Source organism: Hermetia illucens, chromosome 1, assembly GCF_905115235.1.
Source record: "Hermetia illucens chromosome 1, iHerIll2.2.curated.20191125, whole genome shotgun sequence".
In the NCBI taxonomy this organism is placed as follows: domain Eukaryota; kingdom Metazoa; phylum Arthropoda; class Insecta; order Diptera; family Stratiomyidae; genus Hermetia; species Hermetia illucens.
In genome coordinates, this window is record NC_051849.1 from 108,733,107 (window position 1) to 108,751,084 (window position 17,978).

Consider the following 17,978-nt stretch of genomic DNA (forward strand, 5'->3'; position numbering starts at 1 on the left):
GTAAGAAAACGGAAGGAATTGCCTTATTGGATGCTCCGTCATCGCAGAAGAGCTCCAAGTACTAACGAAGCCGATGGCCACCACTAAAATGTCCAAGCAAAAAATGCACCTGCAGCAAGTGCAAGAACAAACTCCACGAATAACATTGGATTAAGGTTCGCTCAAGAACCCTAGCTGTACCGGGGGCTAATTCACGGTCGTTAATAAGGAATACCCGTAGAACAGACTGAGACTCCTAGAGAAGGAACCTGAGTAGTTTAAACACGAAACCTTATTAAAATCGGTTTACTGTCTGTCTGTCCGTCTGTCTGTCTGTCCGTCACACGTATTTTTCTCGGAGACGCTTGTAGCGATTGACACCAAATTTGGTAGAAAGCTGGGAACTGTGAACGCTCACGCATACAATGAGTTTCATCCTTTTGCAACGAATTTAAGGGAAGGTCCCCATACATGCAAAAGGGGGGTGCAATTTTTTTTTTTATCAAATGTAGTCATCGGTAAGGTCTCGGTTAGTACTTTTCGAAGCCGGTCTTAATTTTGACACTTGTTGGAAAGGGGGAGGCTGGGGGGGTTGAAAGTGATCATTCCTTTAAGGGGGCCATTCTCAGAAACTACTCAACCGAAAAATCTGAAAAAAAAATCAAGAGGCTGCCACTATATGGTGCCTGGGCTCCGAAATACCTTCCATACTGATATCTGTACAAACAAAGTTAATAATAATATATTACTATAATTTTTAGTAATTGGCTGCAAAAGCCCCCTGAAGTTCATGCTAGCACCACGAAATTTTGCAACAATATAAGGTATAACATAGAGCATGATCTTACCAAGTTTGGTGGAACTACTATTACTAACAAAGTTATAATACGTCAAAGTTGTCTTTGCAAATTCAAGACTATGAGTGTCAATATCATCCAAAAGTGCATATTATCACATAATATATGCAGGTTAAATATCCGCTTGGGTCGCTTATCTCCCATTTACAGTTAATTCCGAAACATTGTAAACATTATTAAGTGCACCTGCATAACGGATGCACAAACTAATAGAATCATAAACATTATTGAGTGCACCTGCATAACGGATGCACAAACCAATAGAATCATAAACATTATTAAGTGCACCTGCATAACGGATGCACAAACCAATAGAATCATAAACATTATTAAGTGCACCTGCATAACGGATGCACAAACCAATAGAATCATAAACATTATTAAGTGCACCTGCATAACGGATGCACAAACGAGCGAGCATCGTAGGTATTAAGGTAGCGGTAAGATAATAAAAGCAGGAGTCGAGTTGCAACTGTGGAAGGATGAAGATTAATAAAATATATTAAATAAATAACTACGAGTCTAGTTGGAACTGTACGAGGGGGAGTCTAGTTGGGAGTCTAGTTGAATCTGTACGAGGATTAAGATCAATAAAATATATTAAATTAATAATCATCAAGTGTTATTAATTTTAGTTGCATATATTACGTGCGACGTACTAAGAAATACACAAAACCTTTCGTACCTGAAGCGACCAGCTTCCGGTTTCCCGACTTTTTTTATTATTTTCCACCAGCGGACTATAATTTCTGATTCTCGATACTTTTCAACCGCGTCCCCTCTGACGACAGCGCGGCTTACGCATTATGAAGTACGCTTGCTTTTCCTTGTAGCTGACCCAGTGATCCATGTCATTATCGGAAACTCATCACTTGCTCTGCGTTTGTAATTCAGTTGGGATTAACTGAAGCCTCCAGACTCCGGAGTTTTTATCATTATTTTCCATATCGCCCAAAGCTATATTTCTTTTGCTTCTTTTAGTTACCTCGGAATAGCCAAATTAGGTCTGTAAAATCAGAAAATTTCCATAATAGACTTCGAGTGATTCTTTGATTTAAGTATACCTTCGCCCTTCCCTTCCCCTCCAGAGTTTTAATATTGCATAAAAAGCAATGCAAATTAACGGTCCTGGTTTGCAAGAGGGTTAAATAATATCACGCAATTATTCTGCAAAATAGATGTGTATCCGCAAACATTTATATTTGCGTTTATATTAATACATGACATGTTAAAATAAATAAGCCGCATGGCCAATAAACAGGTGTTAACATTTTGAATAACATGGATCTTGCCCTCAAAATTCCTGAGAATAACAGGTGTGAATTGATTTCGCACCCACAACCCTTCTACATTTTCATCTTCTCTAAATCCCAGCTGGGTGTATGTAGGAATGCTCAAGCCATTCTTACAAGAAATATAAAGTTGTTGCGCACATTTAAAACAAAAGTAAAAAAAGTAAATATTTGACACTTCAGCTTAATTTCCGTCAGTCATTTACTTAATTACATTTACTTGGAGATAATATTTACTCAAACGTTCCAAAATAGCCGATAGACGGGTAGATACATATGTGGCCATATCCAAGTAGATAAACTGCAACAAGTTACTGGTTCGTACGGAAATTCTGTGTACTCTCGGCATTAACGCCGTCATCTTGCACAATTTTTGCACAATTTATACAAAAATGTTTGCAATTCTGAATTTAGAAAAAAGTTCAGAGGAAAACTTGCCAGTCATCGAATTAGTTGAAACTTGTTCCTAGTCTATAATAATTATGGAAAGGTACACTCCTCGATGCTTCGTTATTTCCGGTAGGAATATTCTGCGTGTCTGAACGTAGATGGTTGTTGGAAAATCCTAACAGCGCCAATCAATTAACACAACTGTTTAACACAAAAGCTTATTAAAATCGATTCACTGTCTATCTGTCTCTCACACGCACTTTTCTCCAAAAGGTCGATCCCCGACCGATCCCAACGAAATTTGGTAGACAGATGGGAACTATGAAGTCCCATGCATACAGTGAGTGACATAAACTAAGTAAACCTACATACAAAGGGGTGATTTAAAGTATTTTTTTTCACCGGGTATAGTCGTGTGGGGTATCAAATGAAAGGCCTCGGTTAGTACTTTTATAAATTGATAGTAGCTTTGATGTGAATTGTACAGTGCGCGAGTAAGGAGTCAAAATGTACACACTTAAAGTGTGACAGGACTCATTTTTGGAAACTACCCAACCCAAAAATCTGAAAGATGAGACCTAGGCCTCAAAATATGTGCCATTTCGATATCTGCTAAAATAAACTTATTAATAGTGTATTACCTACTTATAGAAATTGACTGAAAAGCCCCCTCAAATTCATCATAGGATCGATTTGAACTGCAGGCACTACTCGATAGATCTTCTCACGGAATGTATTGGAACAATATATTTTTAACTATTTGCCATATACCACACAAAAACCTGGCGTCCTGTTTATTGACAACACATTCTAGAAGAACGATTGTTCCATTCATAATATACTTCTTAACCATGGTATAGCAACCACCAGGTGCCTTAACCCACTATGCATAAATGCTGGACATTGCCCTAGAAGTTTCATCACTCTGCTCACCTCACCTCTCCTCTCCTAGAAAGAATATCAATCTTCCTTCTGTTTAGGCCACTCTGCGCCTCACTGATATTCCAGAACATTCACAGGATTACCCTCCTTGCTTGGATCGATATGTAAACATGCCGTTGGGCGTCTCCTTATTGTCCCTATGATACATACAAAAGCTAGCCTTAGAAGTTTGTGAAATTACCTGGCTGTTTTGCTGAAACAGATTATCGCCACACAGCATTTTTCGTCATAATATGCCTTACTATTGACATATATATTCAAGAGAGTATTTGCTAAATGAATCCGCATTTCCTGCCGCGAAATATATTCCCAACATGTGTTTCCCAGAATAGTTTTCAATAATAATAGTAATAGTTGGTGAGACAAACAAGGTGAATCAAGGTCTTTAAGAGTGTTACTTCATTTCTTACGAGATCGTAATGGTACACTGCGGAACACTGTGGGAGGCAATGTAGTCATCATTGTGCCCGTAATTATTACCGTAATTTGACTCAGGTACTCATTCACTGCTGAGCCGTTATTCAGTCGACATCCATCACGAATTTCCGGTATTACACAGTAGCTTCTATACCATGTAGTCTACAGCATTGGTACCGGTTGGTACTCTACTATCTTTCGTTCAGTAGGCCTTGGTTTTCTCACCTCCCTTCTTCTTTTTCTTTAGCCTTTGTCCTGTTTACAAGCGAGCTAAACTCGTCATGATTGGTTAGGCCATTTCTTCTATCAAAGACCTGCCTTTGATACAATCGCGGAGCTTCCAAATTCCTATCTAGCGTATCAAACTGTAGTTCTTTCGGAGGACCTTTTGGTCGTTTACCATTGACTTCGATTTTCAGACCAATCTGGGCAAGTGAATTCTCGTTAGCGCGAATTACATGATCACACCATCAAAGACGTTTGTCCCGCAATGTTTATCAAGGCGTGTTACGCAACCGATCCAACGCAACATCTTCATCTCCATTACTATAACAATCAGCACCGTAGAGGGTAAGGTCACACTTCCAACTTTATTTTTCGGATCGTGGTTGAGCAATTGAACCTAAGGCATGAGTTCTTCACGGTCAAACTCTGTCTCCAGATCCAGAAATGCAATGTAAAGTTCTTGACAACTCCGGCTTGATTCACGGTTATTTCAACGATTTCACAAATATGGTTGACAAGAAAGCGTTCAAAAATGTTCATGTTATGGGATTTCAACCGTATCAGACGGTGATTTGACCATTCTGTTGAACTACTTTTCTTTACCCATATTTTGGCAATGTTATTTTCTTGCCAGTCAGATGGCGTTCTATTCCTGAATAATCCGACTGAAGGTCCCAGTTTTTCGCTTTCCAGAGCAGATGTGAAGTCATTAGGTCCTGTTGCTTGCTCCGATTTCATTCTTTTTATTGCTTTCTGCGCTTCACTATGGAAGTGGTGGATGAACAAATTCTTCTGTTGAGATCTGCCCGAAATATACTCGCCATTTATCCGTCGCGGCTAGTCGACCTGTAAGCAAGGTACCGTTCTTGTTAGTAGTGCAACGATATTGAGTGTTCGATATACTGTGTGCGTTCGTGTGGGCTTTTGACGAGTCGATACATATTTCCCTCGCCACCCTGGATCACTCCGATGATAGTGATCGCTTTCTTCGGTCCCCGATTGGCGTTCTTATAAATTTGCCAATAGGCGAGCATTTTATCGCTGACGAAAGTTATTTTAGAGGCGTTTCTTTCCACGGACGTTCATTTGAACATGATCATTCCAAAGCCAAGTATCTCGATTGATGAACAGCCTACCTGGCTCGATGAAACCGAGGTTGCATAGGCCGCTTTCGTATCTTTAAATTGGTTCCTTGACTCTTCCACATTCGTAATGGTTGTTAGTGGAGTAAGTGAGATTATTTCTTCACATCTTTGCAATCAGTGACGGTGGTAACACGTTAGAGTTTTATGAAAATATAGTCGATTTGCATTTTACTGTTCCCAATATAAAATGTAAGATGATGGAGCAATCATTTGATGAACCATGAATTCATAAGTATGCCTGCCGTCTGCCTTTTCACCCACATGCCCATTAAGGTCGGCTGCAATGATGATATAGTCATCAGCAGGATCGTTACAGGTCATTGCATCAAGAAGTTGCCTGAAGGTACCCTTCTCCGCATCAGGACGACCAGTCTGTGGTGCGTACGAGGTGAAGAAGTAAATAATATGGTGCGATCAGCTGACATAATGGTGAGCTTTATCATCCAAGCATCAAATCGTGCGAATTTTTTATGGCATCAAGGAAACGCTCTGCAATGACAATACCAACACCAAGAATAAATAAGTTTATAGCAATTTTTACCGCGTTTGCGTCGTCGCAGTTTTTCGCATCACATCGAGTGTGTTGTATTACACCAATATCAATGCCCCTTTTCCGAAGGCCGCTTCCGAGTTTCTCAATCTTTCCAGTGAGGATACCAATATTTAGCGTGTGGAGACGTATTTGATTTGCTCGGACTAATTTATTTACGTCTTGATGCCGTCCATGCATGAACAACCTTTGCCCATTTCTTGACAGGACTTTTTTCGTGATTTCTATAGAATAGCATATATGTCAACTGATACAGAGCAAATTTTGTTGACCTTCCTGCCCAGCAAGGGTGTTGATATGAATGTAAGGCATTACACGCTAGATCGTTAGTTCCACTGTAGTTGTCTTAGACTTTCTCCATGGTACAAATGGTGGCATACATATTGGTATGAACAATTTTGGACATATCGGAACCTGTTTGTTTACTTTCAGAATAAAAAACACTTTTGCCCACTTTCATGCCTTTAGTGTATATTCGAAGGCTACTAAGATCCTAAGATAATTTATAGGTCCCTCAGAAGCAGTGAAGTCCACTCCGGGTGATATCAGTGGTTTAAACGTTCCTAGCGCCCAGCCTCGCTTTTGAACACATCACACCCTTACGACAAAAGTGTCGAAGCTCAAAAAAGTTAGTTTTCCAAAAATCGTAAAAAACATTTGCTGCTGAAGAAGTGAATTTATTCTTTGTTAAAAGGCAGACGTTTGCATCTCCTTGAAATGAAGACCATGCGCCTTTCGATATATTTGAACCTGTTCATAATGTAAATATTATGGTTTTACAGTTACGTTTGTTTATGTTGTTTTGAAGGTAATTCGCAAATAATATTTTGTACTAACCGAAGTGTTTTAAGTGTCATCTAATGACAACTATTTGTATTGCAGTTCGGTTGTCTTTTCAGATTAATGGAGCGTTATATTAAAAGAAAGGACGAATTTGTGAGTTACAACACTTTTGTCGTAAGGGTACAAGAGCCCTTGCTGTTTTCCTGCCATTCCGTTTCTCTACTTTCTGCTATTGGGATACCAATTAGAATGTTAGGGTCTTACTCAATGGGGTAGGACCCCAGGAAGTGAGATTTGAAACCTATTCTTCCCATTCGTAGTGAATGACCCATCTTTCATTTATAGATAGATAGAGGCTATTGTTGCGGCCAACAATATCGAATTGGTGGATCTTGGCGCAAAACCGGGGTGGCTGAAGTTCCTTATTAAGGCAGCCCTAGACCGGATACCGGTTGTTGCGCAATTGATGATGATGAGTATAGGAGTTAGGACCAGCGGTATTCAATTTGCACATATGAGTAAGTATACGCACGTATGCGAATATTTCCAATTTCCTTGTGAAACTGCATTCGTTGGCTATTCGTAATACAATATAAGCTGTATTTTTTGCATGTTTTGCTACTGACAAAAACAAAAAGAAAACAAATAGGAGTACCGCCATCTCGATGCTTTGGGTACAATTGTTTTATCTTCCTCTCATGTGAGAAACCCTCTGTGCACGTTTTTCCTTTCCTCTATAAACGATTAAGTTGCCATTGAGAATTGTTTTCAGACTTTTCCTTTAGATAGGCTCTGAGAACAAGACTTGTTCCACTTTTCGGGGCATATATTTTGAGACCTCCCTCCCAAACGTTTCGCTCATTTTCGAAAAGTACTAATGACACATGACCATAATTCTGCGCCCTTTTACATATATGGAGTGCCCCCTTAAACTCAATGCAAAATGAAGCCAATATTTCACACAAAGAAGAAAGAAGATGAAGAACTTAAACTATGAACCTCGTTTGCTGTCCTATAGAGCTCAACAGTTTTCATAAAACAGAACACAATTTTAATTTGGTAGATATTTTACCAACAGTTCGACTTTTTGAGGAAGAATCTCCATCTGAAAGTTAATACTGCTCCACGTTAAAGTTATTGCTCAACTTCAACCGACTCAATCAATTTCATAAAGAGGATTTCGCTTTAGTATTAAATTTTATTTAGGATCAACATAAGTATGTTTGTGAGTCAAACATACATCGCGCAGAAACGTCATCCACCCTTCATCAAACATATATTAAACAGGCAGGGAAACCGAAAAGTGAACGCCTCAGGTATAAGAAGTTTTGTGAATTACTTATATAAGCATATTTGAGTGGTCATTTGCCCATTTGTACTTAGCTCTTAATGTTTACGGACTTAGTTTATCAGACTTTAGTCACTTTAGTATGGGACTAACATTCAAAGTCTTAGAATGCAAGGAATTTGCAGAAAAGGTGGTAACTGTACCTAAATATGACTCAGTTAGTAATAGCTCGATTTCCACCAAATAAGGTAGTGTCATACCCTATAGTATATCCGATATTATAGCAAAGTTGCTGATTCTAGGAAGGGGAGTTCCCAGTCAATTTCTAAAAAGTATTCTGATTGTAAATATAGCAATATACGATTATTAACTTTATTTAAATAGGTATTTGCATGGAGAGTATTTTGAGGCCTGAATAATATGTGCATCGACCACCGTACGTTTTTTCAGGGATTGGGTAGTTTCTGAGAGCATTTTCTGAGAATTTCTGAGAATTTTCTGCAGATTTTAAAACGGAATGATAGACGTAGCTCTTTGGCCCTGACACCCTGAACTCTATCGAGCATACGTATTTTCCTGTCGACTCGGTATGATTTGATGATTGCTGGTGAGAGTTCGTTAATTAAGGATTTAGGAGGTCTTAGTATAACACATTATTAGCTTGTCGATGAGAACACAGGCTGAGTTGGTTACCGCGGACACGGTGAGAATGGGTTGGGTAGTCCCCTTTGCCCTTAAATTTCTCGCAAATTTATGTCACTCACTGAATGAGTAATTTGGTAGTTTCTGGGAATATGATATACAAATGAAAGCTAAATGAGTCGGGAAATTGGACGCTTCAGGTATGAAAGGTTTTGTGTATTTCTTTTAAAAAGACATTTGAGTGTGTATTTGCCCCATTAGTACGTAGCACGTAATATATGCATATATTATGTGAGAGTATCCACTTTCGGGTGATGTTGACCTTCATAGACTTGAATAGCAAAGAAGCGACAACTTTGACCCATTATAACTTTGTTAGTAGTGGTGCGATATTAGCCTAAATTACTACAAAACTCCGCTATGCTAGAATGAACTTAAGGGGGTGTTGCAGCTAATTAATGAAAATTGTGGTAATGTACTATTATTGACTTTATTTGAACAGATATCGGTATGGAGGGTATTTCGGAACCTAGGCAGCTTTTCGATCTTTCTCAGATATTTCGGTTGGATAGTTTCTGAGATGGTTCCGTTAAGGAAATGATCACTTTTGACCCCCCACACTCCCCACGTTTCCAACAAATGTCAAAACGTCGACCCGCTTGTAAAAGTATTAATCGAGGCCTTTCATTTGATGAAGAAAACATTTACACTCTCCTTTTGCGTGTATGGGGACTCCCCCCCCCCCCCCTTTAATTCGACCTAGAACCATGTAACTCACTGTATGCGTGAGCGTTCACAGTTCCCACCGTTCCACCAAATTTCGGGCGAATCGGTTCAAACGTCTCCGAGAAAAATGCGCCTGACGGATAGACAGACGGACAAATAGACAGACAGTAGATGGAGAAAACATGTCACCACGGTTCTTAATCGTATAACATCCGATGAAGTTCTGCAGTTTTCAGATGAAATGGCTAGTTACCGTGACATGCGGATACGGACTGTCCCTCCAAGCAGAAAAGGAGTCCTCTCGGCCGTCAGTGCACTGAAACTGATCAAAGAGAGTTTTTGTGCGCTAAATTTAAAATGATTCAGCATAGTTTCTTTTAAAACTTTAAAACTAACGCTTTTATAATTATATTTAGTTTAAGGACCCATCCGTACACATCTCCCAGTGCATAGTAATGCATGCATATAACAGATTCGCCGATCGTTTCCTCGTTCACATGAAGGGACGTGCTTGATCATGGATTTGGCAACTTTCCACAGGTGTATATGGCTGAAATATAAAAAAAAATTGTAAATAAAAAAGACATTGTAGTAAAAGGCTTGGAAAATTACCAGGCCAGCTTCACTACCAAAATAAGAATTGAACTTTTAAGATTTTTTCAGAGAAATGGATTCGAGGAAACTACAATGCAAACGCATCTGTTTTCGAAACTTTTAAAGAAATTTAGAACTGTAGAACCTCCATTGAGCCATCTGTAACCCGATAAAAGGTGACACAGAATGAAGGTGTGTCGGGTTGGTGAAATCGATTTTCTCTGCATAAATTGTAGAGCATCGAACCTTTTTTTACCTGTTAGTTTTTCACTTGAGCCTTATAAATTCGAACACAGGTATAAATATAAAAAGTTGGAAAACCAATCTGTCTAAACTTATTTGCTGTTTGGAATAAAAAGGATAATACTGTCTAGAGTGAGCACTGAAAGGCTTTCAAGTTATACACAGTTATATTTTGTTGTAAGTAGTGTGCTTTTTGTGTGTTCAGTGATTTTTAAATGGATCGTACGAAGGGAGATCGCTTTACCGTTCAACGTCATCATCATGAACGGCGCAACAACCGGTATCCGGTCTAGGCCTGCCTTAATAAGGAACTCCAGACATCCCGGTTTTGCGCCGAGGTCCACCAATTCGATATCCCTAAAAGCTGCCTGGCGTCCTGGCCCACGCCATCGCTCCATCTTAGGCAGGGTCTGCCTCGTCTTCTTTTTCTACCATAGATATTGCCCTTATAGACTCTCCGGGTGGGATCATCTTCATCCATACGGATTAAGTGACCCGCCCACCGTAACCTATTGAGCCGGATTTTATCCATAACCGGACGGTCATGGTATCGCTCATAGATTTCGTCATTGTGTAGGCTACGGAATCGTCCATCCTCATGTAGGGGGCCAAAAATTCTTCGGAGGATTCTTCTCTCGAACGCGGCCAAGAGTTCGCAATTTTTCTTGCTAAGAACCCAAGTTTCCGAGGAATACATGAAGACTAGCAAGATCATAGCCTTGTACAGTAAAAGCTTTGACCCTATGGTGAGACGTTTCGAGCGGAACAGTCTTTGTAAGCTGAAATAGGCTCTGTTGGCTGACAACAACCGTGCGCGGATTTCATCATCGTAGTTGTTATCGGTTGTGATTTTCGACCCTAGATAGGAGAAATTGTCAACGGTCTCAAAGTTGTATTCTCCTATCCTTATTCTTCTTCGTGTTTGTGTTTGACCAGTGCGATTTGATGTTGTTGGTTGATTCGTCTTCGGTGCTGACGTTGCCACCATATATTTTGTCTTGCCTTCATTGATGTGCAGTCCAAGATCTCGCGCCGCCTGCTCGATCTGGATGAAGACAGTTTGTACGTCTCGGGTGATTCTTCCCATGATGTCGATATCGTCAGCATAGGCCAGTAGTTGGGTGGACTTGAAGAGGATCGTACCTCTTGCATTCACCTCAGCATCACGGATCACTTTCTCGACGGCCAGGTTAAAGAGGACGCATGATCCCCTTGTCGTAGACGGTTGTTGCTGTCGATTGGTCTTGAGTGTGATCCTGCTGTTTTTATCTGGCCTCACACATTGGTCAGGGTCAGCCTAGTCAGTCTTATTAATTTCGCCGGGATACCGAATTCTCTCATGGCCGTGTAAAGTTTTACCCTGGCTATGCTATCATAGGCGGCTTTAAAGTCGATGAACAGATGATGCAACTGTTGTCTATATTCCAACAGTTTTTCCATCGCTTGCCGCAGAGAGAAAATCTGATCTGTTGCTGATTTGCCTGGAGTGAAGCCTCTTTGGTATGGGCCAATGATGTTCTAGGCGTATGGGGCTATCCGGCCTAGCAAGATAGCGGAGAATATCTTATAGATGGTACTCAGCAACGTGATACCTCTATAATTACTGTACTGTGTGATATCTCCTTTTTTATGTATGAGACAGATTATGCCTCGTTGCCAATCATCAGGCATTGATTCGCTGTCCCATACCTTGAGCACAAGTTGATGAACCGCTTGGTGTAACTGGTCGCTTCCATATTTAACCAATTCGGCTGTAATTCCATCGGCTCCTGCGACTTATGATTTTTTAGCCGATGAATTGCACGGACTCTTTCTCCTAAACTTGGTGGTGGCAGTATTTGTCCATCGTCTTCAGTTGGCGAGACCTCCAACTCGCCGATGTTCTGGTTGTTCAGTAGCTCATCAAAGTACTCAACCCATCGCTCTAATATGCCCATTCTGTCGGTAATCAGATTTCCCTCTTTGTCTCGGCAGGATGAGCATCGAGGTGTATAAGGCTTCATCCTGCTGACTTGTTGGTAAAACTTGCGCGCCTGGTGCGGTTGCTCCCTGTACTTTTCTAGTTCACAGACTTGTTGGTTCTCCCAGGCTTCCTTTTTCCTTCTGTGAAGTCGCTTCTCCGTTCGACGGAGTTCGTGATAAGTCTCTGCGCGTGCCCGCGTTCTTTGAGAATGCAACATTACTTGGTATGTGGCATTCTTCCGTTCCGTAGCTAGCTTATATTCATCGTCAAACCAGCCGTTTCGACTCCTTTTGCGGCTGGGGCCAAGTATATTTGTGGCCGTAGCCATGATAACGTTATTCAGGTGGTTGTGAAGATCATTTGTTGATGCTTTATCTCCAGGTCCTCTGTTGACTGCGGTTATTGCGGCATCCATTTCCCTGTTATAGGTGTCGCGGAGGGTTGTGTTGTGGATGGCTTCAGTGTTCACTCTCACGTGATTGTCAGAGGGGATTCTAGGTGGTATTGTTATTCGAGCTCGGAGCACCATGCCAACGAAATAGTGATCCGAGTCTATATTGGCCCCCCTATATGTTCTGACATTCATCAAGGCTGAGAGGTGGCGGCGTTCGATCAACACGTGGTCAATTTGGTTGAAAGTGGTCCCGTCTCGAGAGGCCCACGTATGTTTGTGGACCGCTTTCCGCGCAAACCAGGTACTTCCAACAACCATTTTGTGTGACCCTGCTAATTGAATAGTCCGCAGTCCGTTATCATTTGTTTTTTCGTGTAAGCTATGGGAGTCAACGTATCGCCTGCATACGGGATCCTTCCCTACTTGGCTGTTAAAATCCCCAAGTATGATTTTAATATCATATCTGGGACAGGCTTCGAGGGTTCGTTCTACTGCCTCGTAGAAGGTATCCTTCTCCGACTCTTCAGTCTCCTCTGTAGGGGCGTGAACGTTTATGAGGCTTATATTTTTAATCTTGCCTCGCAAGCGCAGAGTGCATAGCCGTTCGCTTATGTTTTCAAAGCCGATAATAGCGGGTTTCATTTTTTGACTGACTAAGAAACCTACTCCGAGCACATGGTTTACTGGATGACCGCTATAATATATGGTGTAGTGGCTCTTCTCCAGGAAACCGGTCCCTGTCCATCGCATCTCTTGCAACGCTGTTATATCAGTCCTATATTGGGACAGGGTATCGGCTAGCTGCTTATCAGTTTCATCTCTGTACAGGGAGCGCACGTTCTATGAGAAAATGCGCAAATCGTTGTTCCTTTGTCGTTGCCGGGTCCGTCGTTTTAAAATCCGTCCTATCCGAGGCTCCTATTGTGGCTTCGTAACAAGTTGTTTTCCGTGCAGGGTTGTCAGCCCTACCCAACCTCCAACCTGGAGGACCAGTTGGTACAATTTGTCCCGTTTTTAGGCGCGGGAGACTCGCCTTCATCCTTCTCCGTCTGCAGCTTTTCGTCAAGAAAGAGCTCCCAGCGGTCACCACGTGGTGGTGGAGATAGGGTTTGGTAGTAGAGCTGTTGGTGTTGGTTCAGCAGGCATTTCCCATGTTTTATGCTCCATCGTGGGTACCAATCCACGTTTCCACCTTTGTATATTGGATTTTGCTGGAATTTTCTCGGGTATTTCTGCAAACAATAGAATATACGTAGTAGTAAAAAAGGACATGTTGAGAAAAGAATGGGAACGCGGATTTGAAATGCAAAGAAGAATTACAAAGGCATTGGTGGAAAAGGGGCTGGAAAACTTACTGATAAGGTTATTAACGACCTCACCACATTTTTTGGGCTACCTATTCGTCGACACGCAAATTCGATAGAAGGAATGAAGCAATAAATTTGGGCAACTTTCTTCCATAAATATTCTACAGACGAAAATCCTCAGCATCAAAATTGTCCAGCAGGCGAGGACAGTTGGTGCAAATGGCGCAAAGCGGAAGCTAAAGGAGAACTGGATAGTTTCCATCACGAGAAGGCACCTTTGACTGAAGAAGTTCAAACAGTCAATCTACGAAGATTAGTTACGAGATGATCTCTTGAATAGATGTTTAGGAGCAGAGACCCAGAATAACAATGAGTCATGCATTGATCTGGACTTTCGCTCCTAAACACCTTTATTCTGGGGCCAAGGTAGTAAAAATAGGCACTTTATTTAATGAAGGATTCAATGGCATTTTCAAAATCAACCCTTCAATGGGATGTCAAGTTGGTCACATATGTCAGGTTTATGTCAACCGCCGTAATGAAGCGCGAATTTGGCGGTCCGAACGACGATCGACTGACCTCGCTAAAAGAGCGAGTATTGAAACCAGAGAGCAAGAATCGGCCTTACAAAACGTTTTTGAAGAAACGGAAGGTGCTCTATGGATCAGTTATAGCAGATTAATGGTGAGTTAAAATTTTGCTGTTGATAATCACATTTAAATTTTCAAATGCGTTTTTCTCGAAACAGCATCTTGAAAATCGGCTGCCACCATAGCTCAAAAACTATCCAACCAAATTCTTTGAAATTTTCACGACTTCTTTAATACATATTTCTACGGTCCACAAACTAGGATAATTGCAATCGGACGGGTCGCTTTTTTTATTAATAAAAAAAGCCGTAAAAAAACACCAAAATCCAAAAAATTAAGTCTAAAAGCCCCCCAAAAATTTACCTTTTAATATTTTCTAATTACCCTATTTTGCGGACCGTGGAATATTGTCCACATTAAAATGCCCTTTAGTTTTTTTCCTCAGATGAACACGGCGCCCTCCAGCGTGGCAACAGAAAAACACCTTTTTTTGGAGATGGGTGCATAAATTGACACGTATTCTGAAAACTAGCTACGATATTAAGCTGAAAAATTTATCACATATACTAGAGATATCAATAAACATATGATGAAAAATTCTACCTTTATCCAGTCCTCCAAAAAAATTTTTCAAAAAGTGGCAAAAAAACGGCCTTCACACGGGATGACTCCCTTAAATGGCTAAACTTAAGAAGTATAATTATTAGCTACTAAAGGAAATTATCTTCTAAATATATACTAATCTTTTGCTAAAAACTTAATCAAGGTATGGAGAATTAGCAGCACTCTTTTTGCTGATCATCAAGTCATCAAAGAATATTTGAATCAACACTCAATTTTTCAACAGTAGGTGGACCCTTCCCTGACTGAAGAACAAAGTGTAGATATCAGAAAAGCGTCATACGAAAGTCTCTAACCATAACTGGCTGCTGTTAGGGTTGGCCTATAGAACACAAGCTATTTAAAAGAGATTCAATATTTTTCTAACGAAGAATTCGGACAAGGAATACTGCAGACTTCAACCATTAAGGGTGTTTACTTTCCCCCGCAAAATCTAATACCGCCTACGCTAATTACATGCAGCACGGTGATATCCCGCTATTTTATTTAGCTTATAGTGTGCCTGCGCTCATCTGGAAATTTGAATGAAAATAGGGTTATCCCTCTGTAGAAGAAAAGCTTCATGATAGGGTATTCGACAGCCTTGAAATTATCACAACTGAAAGTGAGACGACTCCAAAGCGTTGCACTGTTCGAATGCACGCCGCGGTTGAGTACGAAAATTTTATTTAAGTTGCATAACTGCAGCCTCAAAGATCACTTTTTACGTATAAATGTATGTTATGTGGATACACTTCGGATCCATCCATCCGAGTGTAGTCAAGTGCCCAAAAGCAATCTGGCACGGTAGTCGCGAGTCCGCCGTTACTACCGAGGGCACTCAAGACACAGCACACGAATCGGGTAAATACCAGGTGAGTCGCCGCTGTTGGATGCAGTGGGGACCCATAAAAACTGAACTCCAGCTAAAGTGCTCGCTTAGTTCAAATTCAAATACGAGCGCCGGTTAATGATCCTCTGATTTACTTGCGCTTTTAAAAACGCACAAACTTCTTGCCAGTCGAATTCGTTTTTCACCTAGTTTTCACCTGAGACGGAGGAAAAGCCCGCCCGGAATGTGCCATTATTAATTGCTCGGTGTGCGAATCGCGGAATCTGATAGTAAATTGCGGACGGTTACAGTGAAACGGAAAGTTCGTCTTGGGCAATCAACCCGTTAGAAATGAGAGCACCAATTATACTATTCGTTGCACAATGCCTCAGTGCCGTGGGAGGACAGAATGTAAAGTTCAGTGGCATCCTGCAAGGACCTGGTCGACCAGGACATGCAGCTTATGGATATCACCTCCAAGTGCGAGGAACACATGCTCATGATTCGCAATGGATTACGCGACCGTGAGATTTGGGCTCTTAAAAGTAAGTAAAGGCACAATGCTGCCACCATATTTCCACGGTTTTTTTATCTTAACAATGTAATATACGATCCAGCATGACATGTAAAAGTTGTTACAAGTATAAGATTTTGAAATCGTTAGCATCCATGCCAGCGAACCACCACAATACCAACGAATTTCTTGGCTTGCAATGGTTCATTACTGAACTTGCATTATATCACGCTACCAGACTATTGTATAACACTTTTTTATTCCACGAAATTTCAATGGAATTCGATTGGAGCTGCGGATGGTAGAAGTGATAGAAGTCTCCGTAGATACAACCCAGTTGCAGTTTTTAATATTTGAAACTCGCACAACCATTGAATCTTCGTTTATAATACTATTCTAGTAAAGAAGCCATCGGTCGCTGTCATTTAGAAAGAGAATTGGTTTAGTTTTTCAAGTTAAATTCATCACCACTTATTCATTGATAAAGGAACTATACCAAAACCAGATTACGAAAGGGTTATGTGTCCAATGACAAGAAAACAGAGTTTTTGTCGCTATAACATAGAAAGCACACCTTGAAAAAGATAGAAACTTAGGTTTAGTAGGATCAAATTCAAAAATTCAACTATAAAATAGAGAAGATAGAATATCACTATCACTGAATTGTGAAGAGATAATGACGATTGACGACAAATAATAATATAATAATAAGCACGAAAACTTAGATATATATGTAATATGTGAAAGTGAATAAACTATCAACTGTGAAAGTCAATAAACTATCAACTGCCAAAAGTGTCATCGAAAATCAGCAGAAAGTTAGGACAATGTGTTATTCCTCCTTGAAATGCTAATTGTCATTTTTTCCGCGGCGATTTCTCTCGGATCTAGTGCAACTTTTTAGGTGGATAACCGATATGACCAATAAATGTTATTACAAGAATTCAACTTAGACTTTTGTATCATATATTTTCCATACACTGTCGTCCATCCTTAGTTTTAAGCTAGGAAACACAAATTGAAAAACAACATTTTTATTAGTAAATATGGATTTCACAATTAAAAAGATAATTTTTTTTTTCTAATTGATGGAAGCTGAAATCTTAGAAAGGAGTTTTTGGGTTAAGTTGCAACAGTTTGTGCGATTCAAACGCTTTTAAACTTCTCCCCACTTTTATGTTTATATGGCCGCGGAATCATCTTGCTATTCCCTTAGAGATAAAATGTTAGAACAACATCGAATTAAATGTCGGGTATATTCAATGTTTATACACTACGTGCTAATATATATAAATAGAACCATCGTGCACCCAAATGTTCTTACATAAACAATCAACGACAACCTTTTATACCTGAAGGGCTGAGCTTCCGGTTTCCCGACTTGTTAGGTATACCGGATTAATATCGGAGGATCCATCTGAAAAGAAGAAACCAAGAGTGATTCAAGGTTGAATTAATTGCTTATTGTAAAAAATCTTGGCTTTTGGTGAGGAAGGATCGATTTGCATAGTTTAGAGACTTATCGTGTGAGGGCTATTATTACACCGAAGTAAATAATTTGATCCATTGGTGGATGAGAGAAGTACGAATTTCGGATATAGGAATGCCATCTTAATTTTTCTTTAGAGCATTGTTTGATATTTTAAATATTTAAATATGACTCTGAAGATGTTTCCTAAGCGCTTTGTTTCTTATTGTCTTCTTG

The 17,978-nt window shown here is 40.3% G+C and overlaps 1 protein-coding gene across 2 annotated transcripts in view; it reads left to right on the forward strand.

Moving 5' to 3' along the window:
- Positions 1 to 17,978, forward strand: part of LOC119652639 (nose resistant to fluoxetine protein 6-like) — a 140,548-nt gene that overhangs the window by 7,808 nt on the left and 114,762 nt on the right. Inside the window, exon 1 of one of the 2 annotated variants that reach the window (XM_038056887.1) lies at positions 15,731 to 16,304. The exons of the other annotated variant lie outside the window; for it this stretch is intronic. Within the exon in view, the coding sequence (XP_037912815.1) occupies positions 16,214 to 16,304 (91 nt within the window). The 5' untranslated portion in view covers positions 15,731 to 16,213. Of the gene's footprint in view, positions 1 to 15,730; positions 16,305 to 17,978 lie in introns of those variants that run through there. 2 annotated transcript variants of the gene reach the window in all.